The sequence below is a fragment of the Abramis brama genome (assembly GCF_963993115.1).
Source record: "Abramis brama genome assembly, contig: SCAFFOLD_101, whole genome shotgun sequence".
NCBI lineage: Eukaryota > Metazoa > Chordata > Actinopteri > Cypriniformes > Leuciscidae > Abramis > Abramis brama.
This window is the reverse complement of record NW_028155952.1, coordinates 45,067-63,473: the sequence shown is the minus strand read 5'-3', so window position 1 is coordinate 63,473 and position 18,407 is coordinate 45,067. Positions and strand designations below refer to the sequence as shown.

General features: G+C 47.0%; 1 protein-coding gene across 1 annotated transcript in view; it reads right to left on the bottom strand.

The window, feature by feature from the left end:
* Nucleotides 1-18,407, bottom strand: part of LOC311077234 (uncharacterized protein) — a 56,138-nt gene that overhangs the window by 15,152 nt on the left and 22,579 nt on the right. Inside the window, exons 3-5 of the mRNA XM_084139058.1 lie at nucleotides 16,161-16,505; nucleotides 15,722-16,087; nucleotides 109-210 (exon numbers count right to left, since the gene is read on the bottom strand). Of these exons, the coding sequence (XP_083995184.1) occupies nucleotides 109-210; nucleotides 15,722-16,087; nucleotides 16,161-16,505 (813 nt within the window). The remainder of the gene's footprint in view (nucleotides 1-108; nucleotides 211-15,721; nucleotides 16,088-16,160; nucleotides 16,506-18,407) is intronic.

The window sequence follows — 18,407 nt, the reverse complement described above, 5'->3', positions numbered from 1 at the left end:
TTTACACACTCAATAAACACTCATTATTATGATGATGTTATTATTATTATTAGGTTCAAACTCATTTCCCACAGAATAAATCAGAATATGTTCCTGTTATAACTGTACCTTCAGTCTGAGATCTGCAGTAGATCAGACAGCAGAGCAGAAGTGCAGATCCAGATGCAGAGATACAGAGAATCAGCATTATTATGTGGAGAGCAGAGAAACCTGTCAAACACACACACTTATTAATGCTGTTATTGTGCAGTTCCTTATATATATTGCACAAATGTGTCCCTAAGATGTGATTTAGTAGGAACACACACGCATTTAGCTAAAAGGAGACATTCAATAGATTTCTTCTGTTTTATAGACATTTATAAATACCAACCCTCACTTTAGCAAGCTTTGACAATATTGAATAAAAGGTCTAAATGTAAACCATCATTGTAAAACTTTAACTAAATATGATCTTATTATTACATTTATATTATTACATTTGCAGATATTTTTCTTGTGAATAACATTTTGCATGGTATGGCTCCACCTCCACTTAAAGGGATAGTTCGGCCAAAAATAATATTAAACCCATTATTTACTCACCCTCAAGCCATTCGAGATGCATATGTCAATCATTTTTCAGACGAACACATTTTCAGTTATTTTAAAAAATGTCTTAGATCTTTCAGTGGTTATAATGTCAAGTTATGGGGTCCACCTCCTTCAAGTCCCAAAAATGTGCATGCATCCTTCACAAAAGTAATCCATCCGGCTCCAGGGGGATAAACGAAGGCCTTCTGAGGGTAATCCGTGCGGTTTTGTCGTAAAAATATACATATTTAAAACTTTATAAATGAAAGGGCAATTCCACGCAAAAATGTCACATCCATAACGCCAACTAAATACCATGCCATTGTGTTGGTGTTATGGACGTGACAGTTTTGCGCAGAATTGCCCGAAAATAACTGGTAATCCATGTGGTTTTGTCATAAAAATATACATATTTAAAACTTTATAAATGAAAATAACTGGTAATCCGTGCGGTTTTGTCATAAAAATATACATATTTAAAACTTTATAAATGAAAATAACTGGCTTCCGGTAGCGGTATTCGTTTATCCCCCTGGAGCCAGATGTATTACTTTTGAGAAGGATGCATGCACATTTTTGGGACTTGAAGGAGTGGACCCCATAACTTGACATTATAACCACTGAAAGATCTAAGACATTTTCTAAAATAACTGAAAATGTGTTCGTCTGAAAAATGATTGACATATTTGTCACAGGTCGGGATGGGCCAAGCCGGACTGCGCCCACCCCTGAACCAGGACCACCCTGAGGAACGTGTCAGAGACGAGACGGAAACAGAATTCAAGGGAATAACAGTTCTTTTTATTAAAGTTAAAAATAATTTGAATAACCTAAGCTAAAATCTTCCTTTCCTCTTCTTCCCCAGAATCGAGGCAATGCAGCAGTCTCCGGGGCCCACTCCCACGCCGGTACAAGGTTCGCAATGGCCTGTGATGGATCGATGGATTTCCACAGATGAGTATGCGGTCGGAGCTGTTCCTCTTCCCACGCTAATGCAGGGGCCGCAGGGACCTACGACGGACAGGTGAGTTTTCACAGGTGAGTAGACAGTAGGGGCCCTTCCTCTTCCCACGCCGCTGTAGGGTTCACAATGGGATGCGGTAGGCAGATGAGTTTCCACCAGTGAGTAGATGGTCAGGGCTCTTCCTCTTCTCACACCGATGCAGAGTTCACAGGGACCAACGACGGGCAGGTGAGTTTCCACAGGTGGGTATACAGTCGGGGCTAGTCCTCTTCCCACACTAATGCAAGGTTCACAGAGGCCCACGACGGACAGGTGAGTTTCCACAGGTAAGTAGACAGTTGAGACTCTGGGGCTGCAGCAGACTCGAGTCAACAGGCTGAACGGAGCTTCTCTAGGACAGACCGTTAGGACAGACAGAGTCAGCTTCAACAGCAGTATATAGACCTCACGTGTGTTGCCGGGGACAGGTGACTTCACACCATGCAGATGGGCCGGGGGCTATAGCAGACTCAAAGGCGCAGGCCGAGCGGAGCTTCTCCTGGACAGACAGAATCAACATCAACAGCAATATACAGCTCTCACGTGTGTTGCGGGGGACAGCTAACTTCGCACCATGCCGATGGACTTGGGGTTGTAGCAGACTCGAAGTCACAGCTGAGCAGAGCCGCTCTAAGACAGACAAAATCAACTTCACCACAGTATACAGTTCTTACGTGTGTTGCAGGGGACAGATAACTTCACACCATGCAGATGGACCTGGGGCTATAGCAGATTCAAGTCGCAGGCTGAGTGGAGCTTCTCTAGAACAGACAGAATCAACTTCAACAGCAGTATACAGTTCTCACGTGTGTTGCCGGGAACAGATAACTTCATACCATACAGATGGACTTGGGGCCGTAGCAGACTCAAAGTCGCAGGCTGAGCGGAGCTTCTCTAGAACAGACAGAATCAACTTCAAAAGCAGTATACAGTTCTCACGTGTGTTGCAGGGGACATATAACTTCACACCATGCAGATGGACTTGGGACCGTAGCAGACTCAAAGTCGCAGGCTGAGCGGAGCTTCTCTAGAACAGACAGACTCAACTTCAACAGCAGTATACAGTTCTCATATGTGTTGCGGGAGACAGATAACTTCACACCGTGTAGGTGGGCTTAGGGCTGCAGCAGACTCAAAATCAACAGGCTGAGTGGAGCCTCTACGAAGACAAACAGAATCAACTTCAACAGCAATATACAATTCTCACGTGTGTTGCAGGGGGCAGATAACTTCACACCGTACAGGTGGGCTTAGGGCTGCAGCAGACTCCAAGTCAACAGGCTGAGCGGAGCTTCTCTAGAACAGACAGACTCAACTTCAACAGCAGTATACAGTTCTCATGTGTTGCGGGAGGCAGATAACTTCACACCGTGCAGGTGGGCTTAGGGCTGCAGCAGACTCAAAATCAACAGGCTGAGTGGAGCTTCTACGAAGACAAACAGAATCAACTTCAACAGCAATATACAATTCTCACGTGTGTTGCAGGGGGCAGATAACTTCACACCGTACAGGTGGGCTTAGGGCTGCAGCAGACTCCAAATCAACAGGCTGAGCGGAGCTTTTTCTAAGACAGTCAGAACCACTACTTCAAAACAGAGAGGTTAGTTTGACTTACAGATGCTGTTCCTTCTAGTCCTCAACAGATGGAACCGATCGACATTATTAAGCTCCAGTTACTGACAGTAGACCAGCATGGCACGAGGGGAGTGCACGGCAAGAGAGAATAAATCTTCCACACACACACGGCAATTTCACTCCAAACATGCAACGTGAAGGGGGAAACGTCAATTTAGGCACTGCAATCCACTTCAAATAAGTGCAGATAAGGCCAGCACTCACCCAGGGGTCTCCGTGCCACAAGCAACGAGCTTCAATGTTGGGAAAAGGATGTTTCAGGGTTTTACTCCACAGACATGGACAGGATTCACATCACCGTTCCAACACGGGGGAAGAGGGTAAGAGATCGAACATGAATCAGTATAATTCACTCAGTGACATTTCGATAGCACAATCAAAGCACTCCAATCCACCTCAAATTCAGTGTTGAAACATGCAGGTACGAGATACGATGGTCGATTACTTATCTCTCTCCCTTCCAGGCAAACGGTGTGTTTTCACAACTCTTCCACACTCCTCGCGTCCCCTCCAGCAGCACTTCCCTTTGCACACCACAACTCTTCTCTGCAACACTCAATAGAACGACTTCTCACAGGAGAGAACCACACGCAGTCTCTCTTCACTGGCTTTTTATCTCCTTCTCAATGCCCACATGGCTTCATCATGGCTCTAGATTAATCTCTGACACCTGGTGTCAATCTCCTCATCCCGGTTGGCAGGGCAACAGATATACACTTACACGGGGGAGTGGTGTTTCCTTATTATTGTACCGGAGGGGACACAATTGCGGCGAACTTTAGTTCCGCCCTCCTTTGTCACACCGTGACATACTCCCCCGCCAAACCGTTCTAGTCCCGAGAACGGGAGCCGGACACCCAGTCTCCATATCTAGCTGGGGGCCGACCTCGGTTCTCCCGCTGGGGCCGCCTGGGTGGAGAGATAGGCTCTTCAGGCCGTGGCTCTATGCCTAGTCCCCTCGGGACCACCGCCCATCCCACCAACTGGGGCATCCATGCTGTTTCACCGGGGGGTTTCTCGGCAGCAGGAGTCGGATAGTTCGGACAGGGGCGAATCAGGTTGCGATGCAACACCCGCTCTGGACCGGCTCTCCCTTCGGGACGGATGGCATAAACCGGCTGGTCTGGGCGTGGTTGCCGCTGAACTACATAGGGCTGTGACTCCCACCGGTCGCTTAGTTTGCCCTTCCCCTGGCGACGGTTGTCCCTTACCAATACTCTCTCCCCTGGTAGTAGCGGTGCTTCCCGAGCCGTCCGGTCGTATAGCCTTTTGTTCTTCGTTGCAGCCCGATTGATCTGATCCGAGACCTGCTCATAAGCCGACTGAAGGCGCTGGTGGTGCCTGGTCACCCAATCGGTCAGACTGCTCCCTTCTTCCGCTGCCATGGTCCCCAAGAGCAAATCAGTTGGAAGCCTCACATGCCTTCCAAACATCAGGTAAGTTGGGGCATAGCCCGTAGTACTGTGTACGCTATTGTTGTATGCCTGAACTAATGCTGGAAGTCTGTCGGCCCAATGGCCCTGCTGGTCCTCCTCCAGGGTCCCCAGCAGGCTCAGCAGCGTCTGGTTAAATCTCTCACACCCCCCGTTCCCTTGGGGGTGATAAGGGGTCGTATGGGTCTTCTTCCCTCCATACAGCTGGCACAGCTCGTGGATCACCCTGGACTCAAAGTTAGGCCCCTGATCAGAATGGAGTACTTCGGGACACCCGAACGGCTGGATTACGTACTTCCACAGGGCGTTGGCGGTGGTAATGGCAGTCTGATCTAGGGTCGGAACGGCCCAAGCGTACTTCGTGAACAGGTCCGTCACCACAAGGATATACTGGATCCGGTCCACCGGCCGACCCAGGGTCAGATAGTCCATAGCGACAATGTGCAAGGGTGCCTTGGCCTGAATTGGAACCAGGGGAGCTCGTACCTCTTTCTTGGTCTTAAACAATATACAGCGTGGACACTTCTGTAGATAGGCCCTCGTTGTGCCCTCCATTCCGGGCCAGTAGAAGTGTCGCCGTAATAAGGCTGTCGTCCTCTCCTGCCCTTGATGCCCCATCCTGGTGTGATAGGCTTCCAACAACGCTGGCCAGCGGCCCTCGGGGACCACCACCTGACAGACCCTGTCACCCCACTTGGGATCTTGAAGGGCCCTGCAGATCACCCCTTCCTTCAAGTAGAGTCTCTCTCTCTGGCCCAACAGTCCTCGCACTGTCCGGGTCTGAGCTCGGCATTCCGCACCGTCGGGCCATGCCTTCCGCCTCAGCCAAGTCCGGACCACCAGCAGATCCTCGTCCTCGCCCTGCCATACCCTCCAGCGCTGCGGGTCCCATCCCCAACAACCCGGGGGTTCTTCCAAAGGCTGGCCTGGTGCCTCCACAATCCCCACCATTAGTCCTTCGTCATGTCCTGCTTCATGAGCCAATACCGGGCCCGATGATCCTTCCTCTGGCAGCCTAGATAGGACATCAGCGTTGGTATGTTCCCTCCCTGGCCGGTATTGGAGCTGGTAATCGAAGTTCGCCAGTTGTGCCACCCATCTCTGTTCTACCGCCCCCAGCTTGGCGGTCTGCAGATGTACGAGCGGATTATTGTCCGTAACCACTTGCACCCTGGCTCCCCACAGGTAATCTTTAAATTTTTCACTCACCGCCCATTTCATTGCCAGCAGCTCGAGTTTAAAGGAACTGTAGTTGGCGTCGTTTCTCTCGGTGGGGTGCAGGCTTCGGCTCGCATAAGCGATTACCCTCTCCTTTCCTTGTTGCTTCTGAGCCAGGACAGCTCCTAAGCCCAGGTTACTGGCATCTGTGTACAGGATGAAAGGCTGTGTGAAGTCGGCATAAGCCAAAATCGGGGCCTGTAGTAACTCCTGTTTGAGCCTCTGAAAGGCCTCCTCACACGCCGGATCCCACTGGATCGATGGCGACCCTCGACCCCGAACTCGTCCTGTACCTCCCAGCAGCTGATTGATTGGCTTGGCGATTCTGGAGAAGTCTTTAATGAATCGCCTATAATATCCGACGAAGCCCAGGAAGGATCTCACCTGCCGTACCGTCTTAGGGGTGGCCCACCCCTGCACAGCCGCCACCTTCTCCGGATCGACAGAAATCCCTCCAGCACTCACAATGTGGCCCAAGAATTTTACCTCCTTTCGGAAAAGCTGACATTTATCCGGCTGGAGTTTCAGCCCGTACCTTTCCAGGGAGAGAAAGACCTGTTCCAGGTGTTGGAGATGGGACCCGAAATCCGGAGAATAGACGATCACGTCATCGAGGTAGACGAGCGTGGTCTCCATTAGTTGGCCGCCCAAGCAACGCTGCATGAGCCGTTGGAAGGTGGCTGGGGCATTGCAGAGGCCAAAGGGCATCCGGTCCCACTCATATAACCCAAAGGGGGTAGTGAACGCAGTCTTCTCCCTGTCCCGCTCATCCACCTGGACTTGCCAGTATCCGCTGGCCAGATCGAGTGTCGAATACCAAGCTGCTTGTGTAAGGCTGGTGAGAGAATCTTCTACTCGGGGCAGTGGGAAAGCATCCCTCTTGGTCACCTGGTTGAGCCGCCGGTAGTCCACGCAGAACCTCCAAGAACCGTTTTTCTTCCGTACCAGTACTATCGGCGCGGCCCAAGGACTGCTGCTCTCCCGGATAATTCCCTTATCCAACATCCCCCTCAAGAGGGTGCGAACCTCTGAGTACAGGGTCGGAGGCACGGGTCGATAACGCTCCCTGCTGGGTGTGGCCTCTCCGGTCGGGATCTGGTGCTTAACTGCATCCGTACGGCCGTAGTCCTCGTCGTGGGTAGAGAACAAATGTTGCCATTTCGTCAAGAAGCATTGGAGTTGTTGGACTTGGTCCTCTTTCAATCCCTCTCCACGTAACGACTCTCCTTCCAGGTGTGTCGGCAGTCTTCCTCCAACCTCTTCCACGTGTCGACCCGTTTGTGCCAGGGCCACCTCTACCACTGTTGGACTTACTCGACAGAATTCCACTTCTCCCTGTTCTCGAATTTGATGGGGCTTCACCGAGGTAACTCGGGCTAGGCGTTGGTGGCGGTATAGGTGGATCGGGAAAGAATTTGTATTTCGGACTCTAACTGAGACTCGGCCTCTCCTTGCGGACGCCAGCCCCCGAGCAACTTCCACCTTGGGGCCATCCGGGTAGGGCTCCACCAAAACCCACTCCTGGGGGCTATAAAGCCGAGAGGGCACCCTGGCCCAGACCACGGCTTCACTTCGAGCGGGAACGGACAAGGCATAACGGCAGGCCACTCTCCCAGTACTCTCCCGTTCGCCCTGCTGCTCGGCCAGGCAAACCCGGCGACAATCGGCTCTCACCCGATCCCACTCCTGGCCATCTGATGACGAGGCAGCTCGCACTGGTCTGCCCCGGAACAGTTCCTCCCAACACTCAGAGATCACGTTCATGCCCAGTAGGGCCCGATGAGACCCCAGACAGCCATCTCGCACCACCACTACTCCCTTCTGGGGTACCACAACCCCGTGTATCTCCAGATCCATCACCAAATATCCAACGTATGGTATATCAAGTCCATTTGCCCCACGCAGGGTCAACCAGGGGGCTTCGGCCGTCGACCGACCCTGGGCACCAAATAACTCATGAGTCAGGCTCTCCGCAAACAAGGTTACTTGCGACCCGGTATCCAGGAGACATTGTACTTCCCGGCCGTTGACCTGAATCGCCACAACCGGGCAACGGCCCACCAGGTGTTCGTTGGGAAGTGTGGGAAGCTGAGGGTCTAACAAGGGGGTCCCGACCACTTGACCCACAGTGGCCGGACGCTCTAAAAACCCCCCTGCGATGCCCGTCTGGAGGAGCACTGACGGAAGTAATGACCCGGTTCTCCACAGTTATTGCAGAGAGGACGACCCTGTTCATCCCACTGGAATCGAGGCCCCAAAGGCCGAAATGGACGGCGTTCTGGGAGATGGCCCCCATCGGAGTACGCCCGCTCCCGTGGCGGAGGCAATGAACGGGGATGTTCTCGGCGAAGTTCTGCCACGAGGGACTTAGACAGTTCGGACAGTTGCTCACGTACGTCCTTCTTCAGCTCCTCCCGAAGGGCCTGTTTCCAGTCCGATATAGCAGGGGGCGGTGGAACACTAGTGGCGTTGGTGGCCAGACAACTGGGAGGGTCTACGCTCGCAGCATGGTCACGTTCAAGGGCTAAAGCTTCTCCACGCAGCTCTTCAAAAGTGAGGTCGGGTTCTCGTCGTAGTTGGACCCGCAGACTCTGACGCACAGGGCCTTCTCGTAATCCTAATAGAAACTGATCTCTCAACAGGACTTCCTCATCACCCAGACCGTGATCCTGTCTTCCTTTCAAACGGGAGAACTGTTCCCTCAACTGTAGTGTGAATGCACGGACATTTTGTCGAGGCCCTTGTCTACAATTGAAAAACTGCGTTCGCAGGACAGCTACCGGGGTGGTGTCTCCATATTGTCCCGTGAGAAATTCAAAGATTGCTTGGGCCGTCGTTCGATTTGCTTCCGGCGCTGCCTGTACCTCTCTTCTTGCTTCTCCTTCCAGGGAATTTAAAACAAACTGTACTTTCTGAGGGGCACTCAGACCTTGAAGTCCGGCTAAATACTCGACCTGAGCTTTCCAACATGACAAACTCACTTCTGATCCGGGGCCTCCATACTTCTGGGCCCACGGGGCTCCCATAAAAATCGCCATCGCCGATTGCCGCACTACTGGCTCTTCTTCTTCAGCCATCTCGCTCTGATCGCTCAACTCAAGGTGGTACCCTGCCGACTAACGCCAAATCTGTCACAGGTCGGGATGGGCCAAGCCGGACTGCGCCCACCCCTGAACCAGGACCACCCTGAGGAACGTGTCAGAGACGAGACGGAAACAGAATTCAAGGGAATAACAGTTCTTTTTATTAAAGTTAAAAATAATTTGAATAACCTAAGCTAAAATCTTCCTTTCCTCTTCTTCCCCAGAATCGAGGCAATGCAGCAGTCTCCGGGGCCCACTCCCACGCCGGTACAAGGTTCGCAATGGCCTGTGATGGATCGATGGATTTCCACAGATGAGTATGCGGTCGGAGCTGTTCCTCTTCCCACGCTAATGCAGGGGCCGCAGGGACCTACGACGGACAGGTGAGTTTTCACAGGTGAGTAGACAGTAGGGGCCCTTCCTCTTCCCACGCCGCTGTAGGGTTCACAATGGGATGCGGTAGGCAGATGAGTTTCCACCAGTGAGTAGATGGTCAGGGCTCTTCCTCTTCTCACACCGATGCAGGGTTCACAATGGGATGCGATGGATAGGTGAGTTTCCACCAGGGAGTAGATGGTCAGGGCTCTTCCTCTTCTCACACCAATGCAGAGTTCACAGGGACCAACGACGGGCAGGTGAGTTTCCACAGGTGGGTATACAGTCGGGGCTAGTCCTCTTCCCACACTAATGCAAGGTTCACAGAGGCCCACGACGGACAGGTGAGTTTCCACAGGTAAGTAGACAGTTGAGACTCTGGGGCTGCAGCAGACTCGAGTCAACAGGCTGAACGGAGCTTCTCTAGGACAGACCGTTAGGACAGACAGAGTCAGCTTCAACAGCAGTATATAGACCTCACGTGTGTTGCCGGGGACAGGTGACTTCACACCATGCAGATGGGCCGGGGGCTATAGCAGACTCAAAGGCGCAGGCCGAGCGGAGCTTCTCCTGGACAGACAGAATCAACATCAACAGCAATATACAGCTCTCACGTGTGTTGCGGGGGACAGCTAACTTCGCACCATGCCGATGGACTTGGGGTTGTAGCAGACTCGAAGTCACAGCTGAGCAGAGCCGCTCTAAGACAGACAAAATCAACTTCACCACAGTATACAGTTCTTACGTGTGTTGCAGGGGACAGATAACTTCACACCATGCAGATGGACCTGGGGCTATAGCAGATTCAAGTCGCAGGCTGAGTGGAGCTTCTCTAGAACAGACAGAATCAACTTCAACAGCAGTATACAGTTCTCACGTGTGTTGCCGGGAACAGATAACTTCATACCATACAGATGGACTTGGGGCCGTAGCAGACTCAAAGTCGCAGGCTGAGCGGAGCTTCTCTAGAACAGACAGAATCAACTTCAAAAGCAGTATACAGTTCTCACGTGTGTTGCAGGGGACATATAACTTCACACCATGCAGATGGACTTGGGACCGTAGCAGACTCAAAGTCGCAGGCTGAGCGGAGCTTCTCTAGAACAGACAGACTCAACTTCAACAGCAGTATACAGTTCTCATATGTGTTGCGGGAGACAGATAACTTCACACCGTGCAGGTGGGCTTAGGGCTGCAGCAGACTCAAAATCAACAGGCTGAGTGGAGCCTCTACGAAGACAAACAGAATCAACTTCAACAGCAATATACAATTCTCACGTGTGTTGCAGGGGGCAGATAACTTCACACCGTACAGGTGGGCTTAGGGCTGCAGCAGACTCCAAGTCAACAGGCTGAGCGGAGCTTCTCTAGAACAGACAGACTCAACTTCAACAGCAGTATACAGTTCTCATATGTGTTGCGGGAGGCAGATAACTTCACACCGTGCAGGTGGGCTTAGGGCTGCAGCAGACTCAAAATCAACAGGCTGAGTGGAGCTTCTACGAAGACAAACAGAATCAACTTCAACAGCAATATACAATTCTCACGTGTGTTGCAGGGGGCAGATAACTTCACACCGTACAGGTGGGCTTAGGGCTGCAGCAGACTCCAAATCAACAGGCTGAGCGGAGCTTTTTCTAAGACAGTCAGAACCACTACTTCAAAACAGAGAGGTTAGTTTGACTTACAGATGCTGTTCCTTCTAGTCCTCAACAGATGGAACCGATCGACATTATTAAGCTCCAGTTACTGACAGTAGACCAGCATGGCACGAGGGGAGTGCACGGCAAGAGAGAATAAATCTTCCACACACACACGGCAATTTCACTCCAAACATGCAACGTGAAGGGGGAAACGTCAATTTAGGCACTGCAATCCACTTCAAATAAGTGCAGATAAGGCCAGCACTCACCCAGGGGTCTCCGTGCCACAAGCAACGAGCTTCAATGTTGGGAAAAGGATGTTTCAGGGTTTTACTCCACAGACATGGACAGGATTCACATCACCGTTCCAACACGGGGGAAGAGGGTAAGAGATCGAACATGAATCAGTATAATTCACTCAGTGACATTTCGATAGCACAATCAAAGCACTCCAATCAACCTCAAATTCAGTGTTGAAACATGCAAGTACGAGATACGATGGTCGATTACTTATCTCTCTCCCTTCCAGGCAAACGGTGTGTTTTCACAACTCTTCCACACTCCTCGCGTCCCCTCCAGCAGCACTTCCCTTTGCACACCACAACTCTTCTCTGCAACACTCAATAGAACGACTTCTCACAGGAGAGAACCACACGCAGTCTCTCTTCACTGGCTTTTTATCTCCTTCTCAATGCCCACATGGCTTCATCATGGCTCTAGATTAATCTCTGACACCTGGTGTCAATCTCCTCATCCCGGTTGGCAGGGCAACAGATATACACTTACACGGGGGAGTGGTGTTTCCTTATTATTGTACCGGAGGGGACACAATTGCGGCGAACTTTAGTTCCGCCCTCCTTTGTCACACCGTGACATATGCATCTCGAACGGCTTGAGGGTGAGTAAATCATGGGTTAAATATAATTTTTGGCCGAACTATCCCTTTAATGAGTTTATTAGACAAAATCATAACTCATCTACTAGAGGAGATTGGACAATAACGGCCTTTTCCTATAGAGCAGCACACACCTGAATACTAAACCTACAGAAATATGAAATATTGCATCCTTTACTTCTTTCTCGTAATAAAGCATGTCTTCATAATTTGGAGTAGTGGTTTATTTCTGTCTTTCTGTGAAAGTAATTTAAATTCAAAGATTGCAGATTATCCCATGAGAAAGCAAATCATAAACGTATTTAATATAATGAAAAATGTATATGATAAAAAAACTAAACTACATAAATATTAAAACAATATATTGAATGTTTTTAATGTTATTTGACAAGGCAAAACTGTCCTTTTAATAATTTCATGCAAGTATTATGAAAAACAGAAATGAAACGAAGGATTAAACTGTGCTTTGTGTGTGACTGAAGTTACAGCTAACATGTGTCTATCGTGTCTCTCTTGAAGACCATCGTCCTAAACTGTGTGTGCCGCTATTAGCTGTGTGAACTCATCTGATCTCAGAGGAACTGACACTCTACACTCATTTCTTTGGATTTTTAATGCTGTTATAGAGCTGGTAAGTCCCGCCCATCCGTAAAACCCCAAGTGGACCTCTAGGTTGAAAAATCGTCAATGCAAGTGAATGTGAGAAAATAATTATTTTCTGGTCCCGTTTGAATTTTTCCATGAATGTGAACATATGTTGTCTGTGAATTTTTAATATAATTTTTCGTGTAAAGAATGCTACAATTTAGCGGGTAGAAGTTTGATACGGTTAGACTTTGTGTGAGAGCACTTTGTGGACTACAACTAGTTTTTACATCAGACGGGAATCTGAAGAAAGAACAGCCCATTTGGTTTGAATGTTGACATTTGGGTACAAAACACACAGGCATCTCGATCTGTCTCCATAGATTATCGCAGCATTAGCACCGTGATTTGACAAGTGGAGGGAAAATGTGTTATGGGGTGACGTCACATAGGCGACATGTAGTCTTTTTCGTTATGTCTTTTCCACAACTGCTAACCAAAGAATCTTACAATATACTGTCAAACTCGTAACATGAAAAATTATATAAAAAATTTATTCACAGACAACATATGTTCACATTCATGGCACAATTCAAACGGGACCAGAAAATAATTATTTTCTCACATTCACTTGCATTGACGATTTTTCAACCTAGAGGTCCAGTGGGGTTTTACGGATTGGCGGGACTTACCAGCTCTATTGTCCATTAAATAAATTAATTCACCTGAAATAAGTCAAAATCCCTTATGTAACGGGATTAGGTGATTGACAGCAGCGTTAGCCTATCAGCAAGTAGTATCTTCTATTTAAAGGCTGATTGGCTGTTACCTGGGATGTGTTGGCATGCTGTTTGGACATAAATGTGTGTTGGCAGTGTGTGTACACAACCACCCAATAGTAATAAAAATCCACTCACTCCTTTTTTATTAATCCCCATAAATCATCAGCAGTGTCTCCCAACGACCTGTTTTCAGAATGCTGTTTTAGTGACGCCACTAAGCACAGGCCCCGCCCACTGGTGTTGACAGACACTGCCGTTTCAACATAGACCCGCCCTGATCGAGTTCACAGCTGCTGCACTGATGAGAATGTCTCCCAAGCGTTGTAGGTGTTGTGTGGCTGGATGTATTATCCACATAATACATAAAGCTCTCTCTCGCGATCATAATACATAAAGCTCTCTCTCGCGATCATACTACATAAAGCTCTCTCTATTTACTGCCGAAATCTGAGGCAGCCGCTGAAGACGAGGTGGAATTATTTTGTTTTTAAAGAAAATGCTCCCTCAACTCAACCGAAATTCGTTTATGTACTTGCGCACTTCTTATAACTTACTGTGTTTACTCAGCTCTTACGGTGATTTTTCTGAAGTAAAACTGACGCTTCATCTTTTGTGTGATGTACAATAAACTTTATTAAACTCATCACCAGTATATGTTTGATCATCATTCGGACCTGGTCCGAAACAGCAGACTTGTAGGCTATTAATAATGGATACATACAAGCAGATGACAAATACGTTATAACCGTAATTAAACTACTAAACTATACCTGTTCCATCTCTATACAGCACTCTGACTCTGTAGGCATTATTGTCCGACTCCGGGTCGAAATGAACACCGTTACTGAGAGTTTCTGATATTATCATCATTCCATGAGATGAAATTGCCCTGAGAGACTAAGCGCGAGCTCATGAAGCTCCGCCCCCTGGGTCGTACAGCAGCAGCTTATTTGCATTTAAAGGGCACACAGTAAAATGACCCCAAAAAATGACAATTTAAACATGCTGTAAAAAATGATCTGTTGGGTATTTTGAGCTAAAACTTCATATGCACACTCTGGGGACATCAGAGACTTATTTTACATCTTGTGAAAAGGGGCATAATAGGGGACATTTAAAGCGCTGCGGTTTATACAGACGCGATCATCACCATTAATAAAAGGGGACTGCTCGTTTGATTCTTATCGTGGCGTTTTAGTGCCCTGCTGTGTCACATTTTTTCACATTCACATCTTTTCTTTATTTTTGTAAAACCAATTAACTGGTTATAGCTCTGGATGCATGTGATCAATCATCTATTAATGCAACTCTATTTGTGAGTGATCATCTACTGAGTTCAAGCTGTTTTTATCTCAGGTGACCAACTATTTGATCCTTCTAAGGTTTTATTGTTTTTTCTCCTTATTTCTGTTTGTTATTGATATTCATTGCTGTGAGGACTTGCTTCATTAGTGATGTCCATATTACCATTTCTATGTTCATTTCTATAGTTCGTTCTTTATTTATTTTTTTATTGCAGGAGTTGGGGTCTCATGGGTGGATTGCTCTTCCTCCCTGTGGTGGTTCTTCTTTATCGTGTGCGGTGTACACTGAGTGTTTGATAGTGTGATTAGACTGCACGGGTGTGCGTGTGTGTGGACGTGTGCCTCGTAAAACCGAACTTTACATTGATTCCTGCCGTTGGGAGCCTCAGCCCTGCCGGTATTATTTAGTTTTTGCTTTACATACACACATAACTGCTACATACTAAGTTAGGTTGTATTTTTTTCTTTTTTTTGTTTAAAGTGGGGTATCTAGTGTTTCTTGTTGGTTTTAGTGTCCAACATTTAAAACCATTTTTGTATTAATAAACATTTGTAATTTTTTGCTCTCTACTCGCGTCTCTTGTCTAATTCTATGAGGGAACTGAACCTGTGTGCTTTACTCAATTTTTGAGGGGTGAGTATTTCTTCTGGGGTTAACTCCTGGCATAGTTGGACTTTATGACTAGTAAAAACTTGGGCTTGTCTCTCAAAATTGCACCGCCACACTTTAATACATTTTGAATCTTAATAAACTGTATATACAACTGGACTGTGGCGAGGGGGTTGTGGTTCAGCAAGGTCTGCAGCGGGAGAGAGAGTCGGGAGACGAGCGCTGAGTAAATAGGTCAAGTGCAAAATAACAAACACGTGTCTTGTTGCAGTGACTGGCATGGAGAGACCGGATAAAAGCCACCGGGAAACGGGGAGATGAAGAGACTGGACTGAGGACTCGTGTGAGCTGAGAATGGTTGCCCCGCTGTGAACGGAGATGCTGATTGCTTTGATCTAAAGTGAACGTTTGTGGAAGTGTGTTCAGCGCCAGTTTGTTTTGTTTGTCTATTGAAAAAGGCATAATAAAAGTACAAGTCCAAGTCAGCTGACCCTGTCTTCTTCCTTCCTTGTTCTTAACATTGCTATATGCATGTAAATAATTAACTAAATTACACTTGTGTATTAGTGTTTTATGACTCACCCAGTTGCTCCAGCACTACAGTTGCATTGGCTGAATCTCTTCCAGCAAACACTTCACACATGTAAACCCCTTTATCCTCAGTTCTGACGCTCTTCAGTCGGACAGAGAAGTTTCCTTTGGGGATTTCAGCAGTGAAGAACTCAACTCTGTCTCTGTATCGCTCCTCTGATGAATCTGGAAAAGTCTCGTTGTTTTGGTAGAGCAGAACCAGAATGTCTTCATCTTCATTATCTTCATTGGTTTTCTTCCATGAAACCTGTTCAAAGTCTTCAGGTGTGATGTGAGAGTCTACAGAGCAGTTCAGAGTGACATCTTCACCCACAGACGCAGATATGGGCTGATCTGATCCTGAGACTAGCAAACGCTCTGAAAGAACAAACTGTGTAAATATCACATACACTCAAAGTATTTCTGAAGATCCATTTTAGTTCAGACTCACCAACATCTTTTATCTGAACCTCATTCTCTCCAGACTCCAGCTGAGTGTGAACTGTACATGTGTATTCTCCTTTATCTTCAGCTCTCAGATTGTCCAGACGGAGGGAGAAGTTCCCATGTTTAATCTCCTCAGTAAAGAAATGAGCTCTATCCTGATAATCCTGCTGCTGTGACTCTGGTCGACTCTCACCACCTTCATACAGATGAACTAAAGTCTCTGAGTCTGTTCTTCTCCATTCCACCTCCAGATTCTCCATTAGTAAAGGTTCATTAACATAACAGGACAGAATCACTGAAGATCCCAGAGGAGCAACCAGAGGACCAGAGGGACCGCGCACAGTCAACCCTGAAAACAAAGAGGGAAGAGAAAAGTGAAATAAAGCTGGTTTTGTAGTAAAAAAACGCTAATGACATTTTTAGCTGTCGAAATTTGCATCCCTATTTTTATATTGTAAAATTATATTCCTCCCTATTTTTCTAGTTTTACCCAATGCCAAGCACATACTGCATGATTTTAGCCCAGACTTTCACTCGCTATCAGTTGAAATTGCCGACAAATGCCTGAAATTAGGCAAATCGGTGCTCGTTTACATGAGTGACAAACACGCAATGTGTGCTATCAAATACCATCTAAGAGAAGCTTCTAGAAATAGAGGATCTTGCTCTATCTGTTTACCACTAGTGTATGCTGATGACACTTTATTCTTCTATACTAACTTGCGTCGTAGACTATGATTCAGTAAGTTTCATCATCATACAGTCTACATACACATCGTATCTAAGTTTATTTCATGAGTACAGTGATTTGTAATGATCTAATAGGATTATCAGTTAATAGTAGAGTCTGTTGCAGACATAAGGCTGTGTCTGAAGTCAGTTGTAGTTCTTGTTCATCTCTCCTTCAGTGATTCTGCTTGTTAAGAGCAGGTGTTCATCACTAATGCTCAATCATCACTTAATTACTGCATTAAGTCAACTCTTGAATGGTCTTAGGCCTTGTCCACACGGAGACGCGTTCTGCTGTACATGTAAAAAAAAAATTGTATCGTATTGCCATATCATCCAGACGGATCCGGTGTTTTGGGAGACTGAAATCGCTATTATTTGAAACCGGGTCCAGTGGATAAATCTGAAACCAACACTCTTGTGTTTTCGTGTGAACAGCCAATCGGTATATTTTGTGAAATGATGATGTCATCACCCCACGTCTCGACTCTAGTCAGACACGCTACGTCACGCATCAGCAACAACAACTGCGACTACATGCTTGTGTTCGAGCTGCAGAAGATATGAGCCTCTACTTCTTTAGTCATTATTTACTTGAATGTATTTTTATTTTATTTCTTTATTTTACTTCTTTATTTCTTTATATTTTCTTTCTTATGCTATGATGCTTGTCTGTTGTCTGATTAAGACATTTCATATTTTGTACCAGGCCTTTTATGGTTGTTTATATTGTTCAATAAAGTTCTTGGTTTAAGTCTTCTTCTCCATTTTTAGTGCATCTCTGTGGCAGAATTACAGCGCCACATACTGGTCTGGCATGTTTACTACATCGTTTTCAGTCGGTTTCAGTGGTTTTGTGAGTATGCAGATTTTTCTTAAGATGACGCCGTGTTTACAGATTTTTTTTTAGAATGAGGGAATAAAAAGATCGCATAGGCAAAGCTCTGGCTCCATGTGAATGTGGTCTTAGTCTTAGTCTTGGTTTTGACCTTGGTCTTCTTGACTAACACCTCTGTTATCTATCATCTCAAACAATGGGTCTTAATCTCTAATAATATACATATTCATACACACAAGGAAACTTCTCATGAAAAAACTGCACCTACAGAGGAGGACTGGAAATGATCTGTTTCAGCCCCAAATAGTTTTAAATTAAATGGACAAATTCCCATGGTTATCTGTGTCAAATTAAATATATATATACACTCACCTAAAGGATTATTAGGAACACCTGTTCAATTTCTCATTAATGCAATTATCTAATCAACCAATCACATGGCAGTTGCTTCAATGCATTTAGGGGTGTGGTCCTGGTCAAGACAATCTCCTGAACTCCAAACTGAATGTCAGAACGGGCAGGAAAGGTGATTTAAGCAATTTTGAGCATGGCATGGTTGTTGGTGCCAGACGGGCCAGTCTGAGTATTTCACAATCTGCTCAGTTACAGGGATTTTCACGCACAACCATTTCTAGGGTTTACAAAGAATGGTGTGAAAAGGGAAAAACATCCAGTATGCAGCAG